Source organism: Rana temporaria, chromosome 2 (genome assembly GCF_905171775.1).
Source record: "Rana temporaria chromosome 2, aRanTem1.1, whole genome shotgun sequence".
Taxonomy (NCBI): Eukaryota; Metazoa; Chordata; class Amphibia; order Anura; family Ranidae; genus Rana; species Rana temporaria.
Window position 1 is genome coordinate 20,516,579 of NC_053490.1, and position 18,478 is coordinate 20,535,056.

Below are 18,478 nucleotides of genomic sequence, written 5' to 3' on the forward strand. Positions count from 1 at the left end.
ATATATATATATATATATTGTATTTATATAACTTTATTTCTTCTTTTTTTTTTCATATTGTTATGCCCCCCCTCCACACTTTAGCCCATACAGTATCATATATGGATAAATGTGAGTTTATTATTTGGCCTATTTACTTGAAAAATTTAAATAAAAAGTCTTTGCTGTGAAAAGAGACACCGGAAATGTCAATCTCTCCCAGCACACCGTCGCCGTCTCAGTGACGTCAGTCGGTAGGCGCGGTTTGTGCGCGTCACTTCCGGCTAGTCGCTGTCAGAAAACTTGTAGCGCGCCACCTGCTTGTCTGAGAGCGGTGCTCGCGTTACCGGGTGTGTGTTCCGGAGAATGTTGGGTTCGCTGAGAAATTTCCCGCCGCCCGAGGAGGGGGTGAGGCGGCAGCAGGAGATGACCGAGGCCGTGATGAGCGGGGAGAAGCTGGGGAGAGGAACGCTGTACATAGCCGAGAGGTGAGCCGGCGTGGCCTGACAGCAGGTCTGGGGGTCCCCTCTACTCCTCCAGCCTGAGGGGCACCCCTCTACTCCAGCCTGAGGGGCACCCCCCTACTCCAGCCTGAGGGGCACCCCCCTACTCCAGCCTGAGGGCCCCCCCTACTCCAGCCTGAGGGCCCCCCCTACTCCAGCCTGAGGGCCCCCCCTACTCCAGCCTGAGGGCCCCCCCTACTCCAGCCTGAGGCCCCCCCTACTCCAGCCTGAGGGGGAGCCCCCCTCTACTCCTCCAGCCTGAGGGGCACCCCTCTACTCCAGCCTGAGGGGCACCCCTCTACTCCAGCCTGAGGGGCACCCCTCTACTCCAGCCTGAGGGGCACCCCCCTACTCCAGCCTGAGGGCCCCCCCCCCTCCTCCAGCCTGAGGGGGCCCCCCCTCCTCCAGCCTGAGGGGGCCCCCCCTCCTCCAGCCTGAGGGGGCCCCCCCTCCTCCAGCCTGAGGGGGCCCCCCCTCCTCCAGATGACCGAGGCCGTGATGAGCGGGGAGAAGGGGGGCCCCAGCCTGAGGGGGCCCCCCCTCCTCCAGCCTGAGGGGGCCCCCCCTCCTCCAGCCTGAGGGGGCCCCCCCTCCTCCAGCCTGAGGGGGCCCCCCCTCCTCCAGCCTGAGGGGGCCCCCCCTCCTCCAGCCTGAGGGGGCCCCCCTCTACTCCTCCAGCCTGAGGGGGCCCCCCTCTACTCCTCCAGCCTGAGGGGCACACCCCTACTCCAGCCTGAGGGGGCCCCCCTCTACTCCAGCCTGAGGGGCACCCCTCTACTCCAGCCTGAGGGGGGGCCCCCCCTCTACTTCTCCAGCCTGAGGGGGGGCCCCCCCTCTACTTCTCCAGCCTGAGGGGGAGCCCCCCTCTACTCCTCCAGCCTGAGGGGGGGGCCCCCCTCTACTCCAGCCTGAGGGGGAGCCCCCCTCTACTCCAGCCTGAGGGGGAGCCCCCCTCTACTCCTCCAGCCTGAGGGGGAGCCCCCCTCTACTCCTCCAGCCTGAGGGGGAGCCCCCCTCTACTCCTCCAGCCTGAGGGGGAGCCCCCCCCTACTCCTCCAGCCTGAGGGGGAGCCCCCCTCTACTCCTCCAGCCTGAGGGGGAGCCCCCCTCTACTCCTCCAGCCTGAGGGGGAGCCCCCCTCTACTCCTCCAGCCTGAGGGGGAGCCCCCCTCTACTTCTCCAGCCTGAGGGGAAGCCTCCCCTCTACTCCTCCAAATATTACATCTTTTCGGGGGGGATATTTATTATAGTAAAAAACTATTGCATTTATTTTTTTCAAAATTGTCGCTTTATTTTTGTTTATAGCGCAAAAAATAAAAACCGCAGAGGTGATCAAATACCACCAAAACAAAGCTCTATTTGTGGGGGGAAAAGGGCGCCAATTTTGTTTGGGGGCCACGTCGCACGACCTGTCCGTTAAAGCGACGAAGTGCCAAATCGCAAAAAGTGGCCTGGTCCTTTGCCAGCAAAATGGTCCGGGGCCTAAGTGGTTAAAAAAAAAAAAAAAAGAATCTTAGTGTATATTGTTTGGTTTGCACAAAAGTTAGTGTCTAAAAATTATGGAATATATATACTGGATTTTTTTTTTCACGTAATGGCGGTGATCTGCTTCTTCCCCATTTTTTTTTTTTTTTATATTTTTTGTAGCAGGATTGCGGCGGACAAATCTGACATTAACCACTTAAGCCCCGGACCAAAATGCTGCATAAAGACCCAAGGGGTTTTTACAGTTCGGGACTGCGTCGCTTTAACAGACAATTGCGCGGTCGTGCGACGTGGCTCCCAAACAAAATTGGCGTCTTTTTCCCCACAAATAGAGCTTTCTTTTGGTGGTATTTTTTCACCTCTGCGGTTTTTATTTTTTGCGCTATAAACAAAAATAGAGCGACAATTTTGAAAAAAATTCAATATTTTTTACTTTTTGTTATAATAAATATCCCCCAAAAACATATATAACATTTTTTTTTTTCCTCAGTTTAGACTGATACGTATTCTTCTACCTATTTTTGGTAAAAAAATTCGCAATAATCGTTTATCGGTTGGTTTGCGCAAAATTTATAGCGTTTACAAAATAGGGGATAGTTTTTTTGCATTTTTTTTTTTACTACTAATGGCGGCGATCAGCGATTTTTTTTTTATTTTTTTTTTTTTTTTTCGTGACTGCGACATTATGGCGGACAATTTTGACAAAAAATGCATTTAAATTGCATTGTTTATTGTGAAAATGACAGTTGCAGTTTGGGAGTTAAACACAGGGGGCGCTGTAACATTTAGGGATCACTGTGTATGTGTTTACTAGTGTAGGGGGGTGTGGCTGTAGGAATGACGTCATCGATCGTGTCTCCCCTATAAAGGGGATGACGCGATCGATGCGCCGACACAGTGAAGCACGGGGAAGCCCTGTTTACACACGGCTCTCCCCGTTCTTCAGCTCCGCGCCGTCGTCCCGGATCGCTCCCCGAGCGGACGCGACCTCCGCATGTACCGGGGGGGGTCCCGATCGGACCCCCCACCCACGTCTAGCAGAGAACGTACAGGTATTGCATCAGGGGTGAACAAAGGGTTAACTGTGTGCCCCTAGAGAAGTGATGGCGGACCTTGGCACCCCAGATGTTTTGGAACTACATTTCACGCTCACATGTCACTTCTTTTTTTTTTCTTCTTTTTTTTTTTTGCTTTAACCACTTGACAACCGTGCCTATTTTAGCTCTCCTTCATGTAAAGATCACAATTAGAACCCCCAAACATATATATATATATATATATATATATATATATATATATATATATATATATATATATATATATATATATATATATATATATATATATATATATATATATATATATATATATATAATCTCTCATTTTTTTTTTTTAGCAGACACCATAGGGAATAAAATGGCGGTCATTGCAACTTTTTTTTCTCGCACGGTATTTGCGCAATCATTTTTCAAACTCCTCATGATTTCATGAATTAAAAAGTAACAAAACGGTGAAGTTAGCCCAATTTTTTTTTTGTATAAAGTAGTTATGCCGAGTAAATAGATACCTAACATGTCACACTTTAAAATTGCGCACACTCATGGAATGGCGCCAAACTTCGGTACCTAAAAATCTCCATAGACGACGCTTTAATTTTTTTTTACAGGTTACAATTTTTGAGTTAGAGGTCTAGTGCTAGAATTGTTGCGCACGCTATAACGCACGCTGCGATACCTCACATGTGGGGTTTGAACCGCGTTTCCATATTTGGGCGGGACTTGCATGCGTGTTCGCTTCTGCGCGGAGGCTACTGGGGATAGGGGCGTTTTAAAAAAGAAAAAAAATGTTTTTCATTTTATTTTTATTTTACTTAATTTTTTTATCTTTACACATTTATTTATTTATTTTTTGATCACTTTTATTCCTATTACAAGGAATGTAAACATCCCTTGTAATAGGAATGTGTGTGACAGGTCCTCTTTATGGAGAGATGTGGGGTCAAAAAGGCCCCACATCTCTCCTCCAGGCTTACAAGCGTAAAATTGGTGAAAAACCATTCCCTGATCTCAGGCTTTGTTTACTTCCGTGTACCGGGCGTGACGTCATAACGTCTCGCCCGGGCCTCCAACGGTCATAAAGATGACTGGTGACCACTGGTGGAGTCATCTCTATGCTTTCCCAGGAAGCGCCGGCTGATTCGCTCTCCAGGCCCCCGATGGCACGGGAGAGCCCAGAGAAGCACCGGAGGGGGGGGAACGTCCCCTCCCGCCTCCTATAAGAACGATCAAGCAGCGGGACTGCCGCTTTGATCGTTCTTATTGTGCAGAGAATCGCCGGCTGATGACGGTGATATCTGATGCCTGTAGCTGCACCCATCATTCAGATATCACAGCACAAAGTTAAGGATGTAATTTGACGTTTGGCGGTTGTAAAGTGGTTAAAAATAAAATACTTTTTTTTTTCTTCCTGCCTGGACCAGGTATGACGTTGCTTCAGTTATACTGCGGCAGGCTGGCTCCCCTGCGCGAGCCGTTGTAGCTGTAAGTCGGCTCTTTAAGACGCCTCCTGCGGCGCGTGCCCGGCGGTTGTGATGACCGCTGGGGCACCCGCGATTGCTCGTCCCGGTTCTCTCAGGGTCGAGAAGACTGATCGTGTGTTCATACAATGTCCCTCGCCCTCTCCCTCCAGTTAGTACACAATTAACCCTATAATCGCCCCCTAGTGTTAACACCTTCCCTGCCAGTGACATTTATACAATAATCCGTTTATTTTTATAGCACTGATCGCTGTATAAATGCCAGTGGTCCCAAAAATGGGTCTAAAGTGTCCGATGTGTCTATCATAATGTCGCAGTCCCGATAAAAATCAGATGTCTTGATTTTTGCTTTGTGGGATATTTGTAAAGAAGTGTCCTGTTTTTTTTTTTTTGCCCGGTTAGTTACATGTGATATTTTTTTGTCTTTCAGTCGCCTGTCATGGCTGAATGCTTCAGGCCTTGGCTTTTCTCTGGAATACCCCTCCATCAGTTTGCATGCCATCTCCAGGGACACTGCGGCTTACCCCGAGGAGCACCTCTATGTCATGGTCAACGCCAAACTGGGAGGTAGGTACAAATCTATTATACAGTACTGCTCTGTCTCTAGATTTGTTGCATAGTCTGCATAAAGGTGTTACCTCTCGCGCCCCCCCCCCCAGTTCCTGGAATTTTTGGGGAAGTATGTGTTTTAAAATGCAATAAAGCCCAATTTGCCCAGTGCTGCCGCCATGCTCCGATGGGCAATCGGGTGGTGGGGGTAGTTACAAGTCTTCTCCGTGCCGTCTTGTCTCTCTCCCCCCCTCCGTGCCGTCTTGTCTCTCTCCCCCCCTCCGTGCCGTCTTGTCTCTCTCCCCCCCCCTCCGTGCCGTCTTGTCTCTCTCCCTCCCTCCGTGCCGTCTTGTCTCTCTCCCCCCCCCCCTCCGTGCCGTCTTGTCTCTCTCCCCCCCCCTCCGTGCCGTCTTGTCTCTCTCCCCCCCTCCGTGCCGTCTTGTCTCTCTCCCCCCCCTCCGTGCCGTCTTGTCTCTCTCCCCCCCCTCCGTGCCGTCTTGTCTCTCTCCCCCCCTCCGTGCCGTCTTGTCTCTCTCCCCCCACCCTCCGTGCCGTCTTGTCTCTCTCTCCCCCACCCTCCGTGCCGTCTTGTCTCTCTCCCCCCCTCCGTGCCGTCTTGTCTCTCTCCCTCCCTCCGTGCCGTCTTGTCTCTCTCCCCCCCCCTCCGTGCCGTCTTGTCTCTCCCCCCCCCCCTCCGTGCCGTCTTGTCTCTCTCCCCCCCTCCGTGCCGTCTTGTCTCTCTCCCCCCCTCCGTGCCGTCTTGTCTCTCTCCCCCCCTCCGTGCCGTCTTGTCTCTCTCTCCCCCACCCTCCGTGCCGTCTTGTCTCTCTCTCCCCCACCCTCCGTGCCGTCTTGTCTCTCTCTCCCCCACCCTCCGTGCCGTCTTGTCTCTCTCCCCCCCCCCTCCGTGCCGTCTTGTCTCTCTCTCCCCCCCCCCCCCTCCGTGCCGTCTTGTCTCTCTCCCCCCTCCCTCCGTGCCGTCTTGTCTCTCCCCCCCCCCTCCGTGCCGTCTTGTCTCTCCCCCCCCCCCCTCCGTGCCGTCTTGTCTCTCCCCCCCCCCCTCCGTGCCGTCTTGTCTCTCCCCCCCCCCCTCCGTGCCGTCTTGTCTCTCCCCCCCCCCTCCGTGCCGTCTTGTCTCTCCCCCCCCCCGCCGTGCCGTCTTGTCTCTCCCCCCCCCCCCTCCGTGCCGTCTTGTCTCTCCCCCCCCCCCCCCTCCGTGCCGTCTTGTCTCTCCCCCCCCCCCCCTCCGTGCCGTCTTGTCTCTCCCCCCCCCCCCTCCGTGCCGTCTTGTCTCTCCCCCCCCCCCCCTCCGTGCCGTCTTGTCTCTCCCCCCCCCCCCCCTCCGTGCCGTCTTGTCTCTCCCCCCCCCCCCCCTCCGTGCCGTCTTGTCTCTCCCCCCCTCCTCCCCTCCGTGCCGTCTTGTCTCTCCCCCCCTCCCCCCCTCCGTGCCGTCTTGTCTCTCCCCCCCCCCTCCGTGCCGTCTTGTCTCTCCCCCCCCCCCCCTCCGTGCCGTCTTGTCTCTCCCCCCCCCCCCCCCTCCGTGCCGTCTTGTCTCTCCCCCCCCCCCCCCCTCCGTGCCGTCTTGTCTCTCTCCCCCCCTCCGTGCCGTCTTGTCTCTCTCCCCCCCCCTCCTCCCCTCCGTGCCGTCTTGTCTCTCTCCCCCCCCTCCTCCCCTCCGTGCCGTCTTGTCTCTCTCCCCCCCCTCCTCCCCTCCGTGCCGTCTTGTCTCTCTCCCCCCCTCCCCTCCGTGCCGTCTTGTCTCTCCCCCCCCCTCCCCTCCGTGCCGTCTTGTCTCTCCCCCCCCCCTCCCCTCCGTGCCGTCTTGTCTCTCCCTCCCCCCCTCCGTTTGTCAGGATGGAAAGCGGAGGTAGGAGCCGCTAAATCCGGCTTCTACCTTTTCCGAATGTACAGAGTCAGTGATCACTGACTCTGTCCATTCACATAACTGAGCATCGTAACCTGTGTTTACGATGCTTCAGTTTATGAATGGAGAGGAGCTTCTCACCATTCATTTTAGCCGACGCTGCAGAGAAAGGGACTGGGGAATCTGTGTCCTTCGTCCCTTTCTCTGTCTTAAAGGGGAGATGTCAGAGGTCTGTTAAGACCCCTGATGTCTCACCAAAGACCCCCCAACAGGACTGATTAAAAAAAAAAAATTGCAATAAATTATTAAAAAAATAAAATGTAAATAATAATAAAAAAACACACACATTGACAATCCACTACCCCCCCCTCTAAAAAAAAAAAAAAAAAAGAAACAAAATCACTGTAAAAAAACCCGCCACATGACATTAAAAAAAAAGGTATCGGTACTTGTACTCGGTTCTCAAGAAAGTGGTCTCGGGACAACCCTAGTGTGTGCACTAAAAAATTGCAACAACTACTTTTTATTCTTTGTGGCTTTTGCTTTCAAAAAAGATATCATGTTTGTGGGTTCTAAGAAATTTTGTAGCAAAAAAAAGTGTGTATATTATTAATAATAATAATAATAATATTATTATTATTATTATTATTATTATTATTATTATTATTATTATTATTATTATTATTATTATTATTATTTTTTTCTTCTACATGTATGTGAGAAATATCAGAACTGGCCCAGTAGGCAAGTGACTAATTAAAAATTCAGAACTACTTTAATCTTCAAATAAATGCAATGAAAGCTGTGGGTGACCAGATGAAATTGGTCCTTGCCTCGATAGGTTAGCTAACTATATGCTGTGCTGATTAACCCTCATGACCAGCCATTGTAATGAAATGACCAGTTGGGGGACCCTACTGTTCTGAGAGAATGATCTCAGCCAACACACGTGACGTCAGAATTACTGTGATCATATGGTCACATGCAAAATTCACAGAGCTGATTGAAGTGGCTCTGCGCCTTGTGATTGCTGCTATGCAACTGTAAACACATATAACCTAGCCGAGCGTGCAGAGTGTGTGATGACCCAGTGTGATGCAGATTTTTCCTCCCCGAAGTGCTGTCATCTTCCCTCCTCTCAGGAGTGTGGAAGGGGCTGAAAATATTTCATTAACCAGCCCTTTCCTTTTCTGAATAAACAGTAAGTGATCTGTACCAATCGCTCCTGTCTTCCTTCTTCACTGGCGCATTGGTAAACTGTTTACTGCAGGCTCAAGAGGGAGGGACTGGGGAATCTGTCTCAAACGTGAGACATCAGGAGTCTGTTTAGACCCCTGATATTTCACCAAAGCCCCATAACGGGGCTCCTATAAATAAAAAAATAAATTGTAAAAGAGTAAAAAAATAATAAACTACTGACACTATCCACTGCCCTACGAACACCAATCTTTGCTCTACTGACACCGTCTGCTGATATACACGCATGTGTGTTTGTGCTCTGGGGTGCTCATCCTAACGCACACCTATGACAAACAAATCTCTGCTGCTGACCACATCTACTGCACCGCAGTACAAGCTAATCTTGGATGAGTCTAGAGGCGGGTGCGCTTAGTGTAAAGCTTATATGAAAGAGGTTTATCGAATATAGTTAATGCACAGGTGATGGGTAAACCCAACGTTTTTCAGGGAACTGCCTCTCCCATCATCAGGGCCGTGATGGTGGATGTGTTGGAAACAGACCTAGAATGGGAAAACTGATTACAAGTATGGCCCCTTGTAATACTGTAAGTTCGTATAGAACCAGCTTGTCAAACCTCCCCCCAACAAAAACACACACACCAGGCTCCAACACTGTCCGGATGGTAAACGGGAGAAGACTGATGAGACTGACGTCCTTACCTCAATCTTGTCTGCAGTAAATTAAGTCGAAGCGCTCGTCTCTGAGCTCTTTTGGTTCCCTAGCTGCTGGTACTATTAGGGATGCATCTAATGAAGCACAATCCTAAAGTGATTGCAGAGTCTCGTCTAAAAATAAAAAATATTTATATAATTTATTTTTTTTATTTACGAGACTCTGCAATCACTTTAGATTGTGCTTCATTAGCTGCTTTATATCTATCTATCTATCTATCTATCTCTATCTGGGCCAAAACAACTACCGGTAATCGATTAATCGATTATGAAAATTGTAATCGATTAATTTCATAATCGATTAATCGGCCAGTAACGTATAGGCGTTAAAAAAACAAAAATTAGCCCTTTATAGTACAAAAAAGCAAATCGCTACTGTAAATATTACTTTCACTGTCCCACAGTAAAAAAAAAAAAAAAAAAAAAACCCTTACAGTAGCGATTATTTGCTATTTTGTACTTATTGTTTTTTTAACCCCATTATGTTTCTAAACATCTCAGGCCGGGATCACACACCTGGTTTTTGGTGCTCTTTGCAGAAACATAGTACAGTTCATTTACATGTTTTCCTATGGGACACGTTCACATCCATGATATTTCCATGATATTTTTTCAGCTGCTGTGTATTTGGAAAGGGCAAGGACTTTAACGCAAAACGGTGCGTTTTTTTTTTTTTCCAATATACTTCAATGGAGAAGCTGCAGAAAAGCATGTAATGTGTTTTTGCGGCAATTTGTGTTTAGTAATCTGCCCAACAACAAATTGGCCCAAAAAAATTTAAAAATGCTATTTTTTTTTTTTGGTAAGGCTATTATCCGATTAATCGAAACAATCGGCCAACTAATCAATTATGAAAATAATCGTTGGTTGCAGCCCTACTCTCTCTATCTATCTCTCTATCTCTCTATCTATCTCTATTCTCTTTTGAGGTATCACCACGAACAACTGAGTTATATAATATAATAATTCTAGGGCCTTCATTCAACTCTAAACTAGCGAGCTGTAAAGGCTTTTAAAGCATTGTCTATGGAGAATTTTAGGTACCAGTGCCGTTTTCGTGGTTGCATGCGATTTTTAAGGCTTGGCACATTTGGTATCTTATTTACTCGATGCGACCCTGTGATGTGTACAAATCGGCAGCGGTTGAGTATCAGTGGGTCGGAGAGGGTGGGATCCTTTTATGCACACATTGTCCGTTTTCCTGGGCAAAGGGTGTTCATGAATGAATGACTTGTATAGCGCTACACATGTGAACTGAATCGCCTCCAAGCGCTTTTTTTCAGCCAGTGTCTTCCTGGCTGGTGCGGTCATTTACCCCACAGGATCTCGACACGCTTGGGACACAGTCGTACACACACGTATATACATATATACTGGGCCTTTTTGGACGGGATCCAATTAACCTACCAGCAAGTCTTTGGAGTGTGGGAGGAAACCAGAGTACCTGGAGGGAAACGCATGCAGACACAGGGGAGAACATGCCAAACTCCCAGCAGATGGTGTCGTGGTCAGGATTCGAACCAGCGACCCCTTTGCTGCAATATGAACGTGCTAACCACTACACCGCTGTGCTGCCCTGCTTCATGGATCATATGCGTTGAAAGAAGAGTTTGGGCGGCTTCACACTGCTGTAGTTTGGCCTCAGCGTGGCTGCAAGCCCAGTGTGGCTTTTGTGCTGGTTAACCACTTAAGCCCCGGACCTTTAGGCAGCTAAATGCCCAGGCCAGGTTTTGCGATTCGGCACTGCGTCGCTTTAACAGACAATTGCGTGGTCGTGCGACGTGGCTCCCAAACAAAATTGGCGTCCTTTTTTCCCCACAAATAGACGTATTCTTCTACCTATTTTTGGTAAAAAAAAATCGCAATAAGTGTTTATCGATTGGTTTGCGCAAAATTTATAGCGTTTACAAAATAGGGGATAGTTTTATTGCATTTTTATAAATAGTTTTTTTTTTACTACTATTGGCGGCGATCAGCGATTTTTTTTTTTTTTTTTTTTTTTTTTTTTTTTTTTTTTTTTTTTTTTTTTTTTTCCGTGACTGCGAAATTATGGCGGACACTTCAGACAATTTTGACACATTTTTGGGACCATTGTCATTTTCACAGCAAAAAATGCATTTAAATTGCATTGTTTAATGTGAAAATGACATTTGCAGTTTGGGAGTTAACCACAGGGGGTGCTGTAGGACTTAGGGTTCACCTAGTGTGTGTTTACAACTTTAGGGGGGTGTGGCTGTAGGTCTGACGTCATCGATCGAGTCTCCCTATAAAAGGGATGACTCGATCGATAGGCCGCCACAGTGAAGCACGGGGAAGCCGTGTTTACATACGACTCTCCCCGTTTTTACAGCTCCGGGGAGCGATCGCGACGGAGCGGCTATAAACGAATAGCCGCGCCATCGTCCCGGATCGCTCACCGAGGTAAGCTGCCCGCAGCACGGGGGGGGGGGGGTCCCGATCGGATTCCCCACCCGCTAGAAGGCAAGGACGTATATATACGCCCATCTGCCTGTACGTGCCATTCTGTGGACGTAAATAGGCGTGCGGCGGGCGTTAAGTGCGCTTTTTTTAATAGACTTTTATTCGATTTGTCCATCTTTAATGCTTTTTCTGAAAGCACCCTGAAGATGCAGCATGCAGGACTCTTGGTGTGCTTTCAGAAAACACACCCAACCTTATAGAAGTCTATGGGAAAGCAAGGATTACCTGCATGGAAACCACGGGTACATTGGGCTGCACTTGTGAGGTAAAGCCACACTTTCTGTGATCTGTGCTGTTTATTGGCAAGATTTATTTTAAACAGATTTATGTGATTTCCAGGCAAGCTCACTTATCAGTAAACCAATGTGATTCCAGTAGTAATTTCCACTCCATTTTGTAGTCTATAATTGTTAAAATATATTTTTCATGTGTGGAGTGTGTGCTGCCCCCCCCCCCTTTTTAAAAGTGTGTGTGTGTGTGTATATGTATATGTATATGTGTGTGTGTATATATATATATATATATATATATATATATATGTATATGTATGTGTATGTATGTATATGTATGTATATGTATATATATATGTATGTATGTATGTGTATATGTGTGTGTGTGTATATATATATATATATATATATATATATATATATATATATATATATATTTTGCTTTTGAATGAGTTCAATTGCTAAAGTATGGTTTACTTGCATGTCTAGTTGATTATTTGAGCTTTAGGCTAACTGTTTGTTTTAAAATTGTTTAGACGATAATGAAACAGAAGCTGAGATGAAGGATGCGGACTCTGAAGAGGAATGTGAGGACAGTGATGATGAGGATGGCCCAATCACAGAAATTCGCTTCATTCCAGAGGATAAAACAGACTGTATGTATAGTTGAAAGGTGGCAGCTCTACATCTTTACATGTATCCATTGGGGTGTGATTTACTACACACTGGGGTTGATTTGCTAAAATAAATTCTGGTGCAGCTGTGCATGGTAGCCAATCGGTTTCTTACTTCAACTTGTTCAGTTAAAGCTGAGTTCCAACCTAAAGTGTAAATTCCGCTTAAAGCACTCCTTGCCCCCTTTCCATGTATTTTTTTTTTTTTTTTGGTAGGTGGGGGAGCGTGTACCTAGTTTTGACAGTTATTTGGGTCCCTATACCCTCTCTCATTATAGCGTCTACAAAATAGGGAATAGGTTTATGGAATTTTTATACTCTTTTACTAGTATTAGCCGCGATCTTCTTTTTTTCTTTTTCTTTTCTTTTTTTTTTTTTTTTTTTGTGACTGCGATTATTGCAGTGGACAAATCGGACACTTTTGACATTTTTGGAACCAGTGTCATCTATACAGCGATTAGTGCTATAAAAATGGACTCATTACTATGTAAATGTCACTGGCAGAGAAGGGGTTAACACTAGGGGGTGATCAAGGTGTTAACTGTGTTCCCTATTGTGTGTTCTAACTGTAGGGGGGGATGTGACTGACGCAAGGATCCTCAAACTACAGCCCTCCAGCTGTTGCGGAACTACACATCCCATGAGGCATTGTAAAACTCTGACATTCAGACATGAATAGGCATGATAGGAATTTTAGTTCCTGAACAACTGGAGGGCCGTAGTTTGAAGACCCATGGACTAGACCAGTGGTTCTCAACCTTTCTAGTGCCATGACCCCCTTGATAAAATTTCCCAAGTTGTGAGGACCCCTAACAGTAAAATCATTTTCGGAGCATGGGTTGTCAGCACCCAAGGCAAGACAAGTAATTTGCGCCCCCCCAGCCCACGGACATTTAGCGCTCCCTGAGTCCCTTCCACTCATACAGTATTCGAACCCCTTATGGTATATTTTACGATGTACTTCTTTCTTTCCCTTTTGTCTCTCTCTATCCTAATTTTTTTCTCCCCCCCCCCCCCCCCCCCCCCATATCCCTCTCTCTAGCCGTCTTTCTTGTTCTGTCTCTTGGCTCTTATTCTTTCTCCCCCTTTTTCTTTGTTTCTCCCCCTTTGTTTTCCTCTCCTTTCCATGTATTCTCTATTTTTATTTCTTTTTTTTTACTCCTGGGGGGGGGGGGGAGGGATTAGTGGCACTGCTGGGGGGAGTTCTGATCAGCCAACTTGGTTGCTCTTGATTAAGGTTGTCTGCTAATCTGAGAACTGTAGTGGGGACTTTTAATGGCAACTTTAATCACGGGTAGTGTTACTCACTGTGTCTCCGACTTTGTGGTGTCCTTTAACAGTGACCCCCTATGCCAAAATCAGGAGATAGGGTCTCCTCCAGCGTCTCCCACTTCACATTCCTCACCAGTCAGCTGACCGCTAGTCTCTGCCCCCCATCCATGCCGTGAACTGAATTGTCGGCTGCAAAGAGGCTAAGTGGGTGGCCACAGGCTCCAGGAACAGCCCAGCTGGGCAGCTGCAAAAAGGCTGGGAGAGCGGTGCAGGCTTCAGAAACAGCCCAGGATATGGTGACCCCTGGCAAATAGTCATTCGACCCCCGAACCCCAGGTTGAGAACCACTGGACTAGAGAAAGAGATCATTCTCCTCGCCCCTGAGAGAACCCCGTTCTCATTCTGTAACTAACAATCGCAGGTGCCCGGCATTAAAGGCCTGGTTTTCATAGAAACCACGCTACAGATGACACATGCTCTATGTATGGGGGACGGACAGATGATTAATTGTCCTAACAATCTGTGCTGACAATGCTGCCCCTCTATAGATAAGAGTACGGTGAGTGTGTGTTCCCAACATAATCACCAGATTAACCTAAAATAAGGTGTCTGGGGAGGGGGTGGGGAATGCAATCACCACATCTAAGGACTGGTAAGCTACAATAATATTACACTCTTGTGTTGAGATATATATTTTTTTTTTTTCTTAAGAAAACTGTAAGCCAAGATGTCAAACGTGAAACTGAAAAAACGTTTTAGGCTTGCTTCACATATATGCAAATTGGATGCGTTTTGAACTGCATCCAATCTGCATAACATTTGAACCAGACCGGCTTGCATAGGAGCCAGTTCACACATGTCCGTGGCACCCGCTGTCTGTTTTTAAAAAGAGTCCTGTGCGATTTTTTTTTTTTTTTTTTTTTTGTCTTGGGACGGTTCAGGTGTGAATTCAAGTAAAAAATTTACACCTGAACCGGTAAACAAAACTACCAGACGCCTTTTAAAAACTGACTGCGAACTGCAGCCGGACTTGCGTGAACCTTGCTGTAGGGTTTACACACAGTTTGCCATTATAGCCTTAGGATTAGTCTGTTAATGTCCATGTAAATTTGTCATAGCACATTTAAAATTAAGACCGCTACGAAAAGCCGTGTGTAATCCCTAGCTCACGAATACCACTGGCATGGCATACCTTTTATTGTTTTTGTTTTTTCTGTAGGCATTCCAGGAAAGCATTTTATTTTGGTTGTCTATTCACTCTTTGGTTTACTGTGACAACGTTATGTGAAAACCTGGCTTTTAATTGGGGTTGCACCTATATCAATACTAGTATCGGTGCCGATACTGAGCATTTGCATGAGTACTTGTAACAACAAATGCTTTGGTGCTTAATCTGATACTTGTTGTACCGGGCCCAGTGTCCTCCAGTGTAGCCCGGAGGTGTTGGGTAGCCTCACAGATGATCGATGTGGGCAGTTGCAGGCACCGATCTCTCTGTATAGCTTTCAATAAAGCAGCCGACAGCCGCATCTCATCCTCCCTCCCGCCCCACGGCTGTCAGCTGTTTTATTGAAAGCTATATAGAGAGATCCAAGTCCTGCTCTGGTCGCCCCCTGGGCTCCTCCTTCATTTTCTGAATGCAGAGTCGGTGATCACAGACTGTACATTCATAACTGAGCATTGTAAAACTGTTTTGATGTTTTCAGTTTATGAATGAACGGGAGCCTCTGTCTTCTGTCCATTTGCCTTCAGTGCAACTGACGCTGAAGAGAAAGAGACTGGGGAATCTGTCCTCAGTCCCTTTCCCCATCTCCGTCCATCGCCCAACATAAGAAGGCATTGTAAGTAAAAATAACTACTGACCCAGTCCACATCTCAGTGCTGCATATTGGTGCCATTGTTGCATTGCATAAAAAAAAAAAGGATCGGTATCAGCGAGTACTGGGGGGGGGGGGGGAGTGAGTATCGGTACTTATACTCGGTCTTAAAGCGGAGGTTCACCCAAAAATCCACTTTTTGACATTAGCTCCAGCATACTGCTAACATCTGCAGTATGCTGTTGTTTTTTTTTTTTTGTACTTATCGTTATATAAGCCCTTGTTCGGCTCCGAGCGGGGAATAGGCGTTTCTAAGCGAAGAGGAGTTGATTGACGGCTGCTAAGGCGCGTCACGCCTTCCAAAAATACCCGAAGTGACAGTCGGGCGTTTACGGCGCCTGCCGTGTAGAGCTGACTGCGCAGGCGCCGTAAAAACCCGAGTGTGACTTTGTGTATTTTCGGAAGGGGTGATGCGCTTTAGCAGCCCGTCAATCAACTCCTCTTCGCTTAGGAACGCCCATTCCCCGCAGGATTCCCGGCTCGGAGCCGGATAACAAGGGCTCATAACGATAAGTACAAAAAAAAATCCCAGCATACTGCAGATGTTAGCAGTATGCTGGAGGGATGTAGCTAATGTCAGAAAGTTTATTTTTGGGTGAACCCCAGCTTTAAAGTGGCATTGGTGCAACCCTACCTTTTTTAAATGTTTTTTTTTTTTTTTTTTTTATCTAACCTGTGTGACGCATTTTTATTTAATTCACACTATTTGAATGTGTGGATTGCTTTATTTGAATTTGTTTCCTTAAATCCTGCTTGTTGCTGGTTTTTTTTTTTTTTTTTTTTTTTTTTTTTTTTTTTGCGTGTTAATTTTACATAGGGGTCAGTGCATCTTCTATAGTAGTGAATGTGCTCCAAGACCGAGGATGATATTCATTAGCTAAACTGTGTGTCTGATTTCAGTAGGAGAGATGTTCTCTGCCATGTGTGACTGCCAGGCTCTGCACCCCGACCCTGAAGACTTGGACGATTCCGATGATGATTTTGAAGGAGAGGAGTATGATGTGGAGGCTCATGGTGAGTTCAGCCATTCAGGCAGGTACATATAGTGCTAGTCATGTAAATTACTAGTGTGTGTGTGTGTGTGTGTCTTCTTTTTTTTTTTTTTTTTTTTTTTTTTATAGACCCTGGAAGGTTGCTCTTCAGCACTGCTCTACTTTAATTGGCAATTGCGTGGTCATGCAACTGTGTGTGTGTGTGTGTGTATATGTATATATATGTATGTATGTATATATGTATATATGTATATATATATATATATATATATATATATATATATATATATATATATATATATATATATATATATATATATATATGTATATATATATATATATATATATATATATATATATATATATATATATATATATATATATATATATATATATATTTCTGGTGCGAATGGACACTCAGTCCCATTACAAGTCACCGATCACCACCAATACAGTGAACGGCTGCGTAAATCTCAGTATAAATTTGTAATCGATATATAGCTTTTCGCACAAACCGATATTACACATATTGGGAAATGTAAGAAGACGTTCGATTTCCCCCCCCCCCCCCCCATTGGATAGGTTATTATAAACAGAAAGGCATGTAACAATAGAATTTTTTTATTGTTAACTGCCTTCCTGTTTATAATAACTTATACAATGGGGGGGGGGGGGGGGATCGAACGTCTTCTTACATTTCCCAATGTGTGTAATATTGGTTTTTGCGAAAAGCTTTATATCGATTACAAATTTATACTGGGATTTACGCAGCTGTTCACTGTATTGGTGGTGGTGATCGGTGACTTGTAGTGGGACTGTGATAGCGTCCATTCGCGCCAGATTTCCCACCACCCTATCTGGGAGGGTCACGGACACTAATACAGTACACAAAAGAAAACCTAGTGCTCAAGGCACGGTGTAACCCCTCTGGATTTTAAAAGGCGGACCAGGTATTAATGTAAAACATATTTTTTATTCAGCTAAAAAAGGGTATAATGATCAAGAGTAAATAAAAATATACGGAGTATAAAATCAAGCTCACTTCTACAAAGAAACCAATGAGCTGCCAGATTATATTGCCAAAGCTTAATTGAACAAGCTGGAGTTAGAAGCTCATTAGTTTCTATGCAGAAGTGAGCCTGATTTTGCATTTTCCATCTTTAGTAAATAAACCCCATTGTGTACTTAAAAGTGTGTGTATGTGTGTGTGTGTGTGTATATATATATATATATATATATATATATATATATATATATTCACACACTTTTGTACACAATGGGGTTTATTTACTAAAGATGGAAAATGCAAAATCAGGCTCACTTCTGCATAGAAACTAATGAGTTTCTATATATAATTTTCTTTTTTTGTTTCACAAAAAATAAGTCTCTCAGTGGTGATCAAATACCACCAAAAGAAATCTCCATTTGTGTGAAAAAAATCTAATTTTAATTTTGTGTACAGCGTTGCATGACCGCGCAATGGCCAGTTAAAGTAGCGCAAAAAAGGCAAAACGTGGCCTGGTCATGAAGGGGGTAAAACCTTCTGGACAGCACATCCATTAAAAGTTTGATGTTGAATCCGGCTCGGCTTCGACTTTCTCTTCAAGGGTGACTGCATTCACTCTACATGGTCCTCACTGTATATGGGAACATGGCCTACCATCTGCTCACTCCCAGCATGTACTACTGTAATAACGCGCTGACACTTCCGATGCATGCAATATCGGAGAAGATGACATTGCCGCTTGTTGCCCAAGAGATTGAAGATATGTAAAAGAACCTGGTTATTTGGGTCCTTTGACATCAATCATCCAGGGGGGTGTCTGCTCAGGTTATAGGGTACCAATGGATGTGATTGTCTGTCCATAGTCAGCCTTGTCTGGTATAGAGTGGTTTGGATATTTTAACCAGTTCAGCCCCGGACCATTTGGCTGCCAAATGACCGGGCCACTTTTTGCAACTGGCACTGCATCGCTTTGACAATTGCGTGGTCGTGCAACTTTTTTTACGTGACTGCGACTTTATAGCGGACACATCGGACACTTTTGACACTATTTTGGGACCATTCACATTTATACAGCAATCAGTGCTATAAAAATGCACTGATTACTGTATATATGTGACC

At 46.0% G+C, this 18,478-nt stretch overlaps 1 protein-coding gene across 1 annotated transcript in view; it reads left to right on the forward strand.

The window, feature by feature from the left end:
- The first annotated feature begins 205 nt into the window (after positions 1 to 205).
- Positions 206 to 18,478, forward strand: part of CLNS1A (chloride nucleotide-sensitive channel 1A) — a 74,120-nt gene continuing 55,847 nt past the window's right edge. The window contains exons 1-4 of the mRNA XM_040339953.1: positions 206 to 467; positions 4,934 to 5,070; positions 12,075 to 12,194; positions 16,262 to 16,375. Coding sequence (XP_040195887.1) covers positions 346 to 467; positions 4,934 to 5,070; positions 12,075 to 12,194; positions 16,262 to 16,375 — 493 coding nt within the window. The 5' untranslated portion in view covers positions 206 to 345. The remainder of the gene's footprint in view (positions 468 to 4,933; positions 5,071 to 12,074; positions 12,195 to 16,261; positions 16,376 to 18,478) is intronic.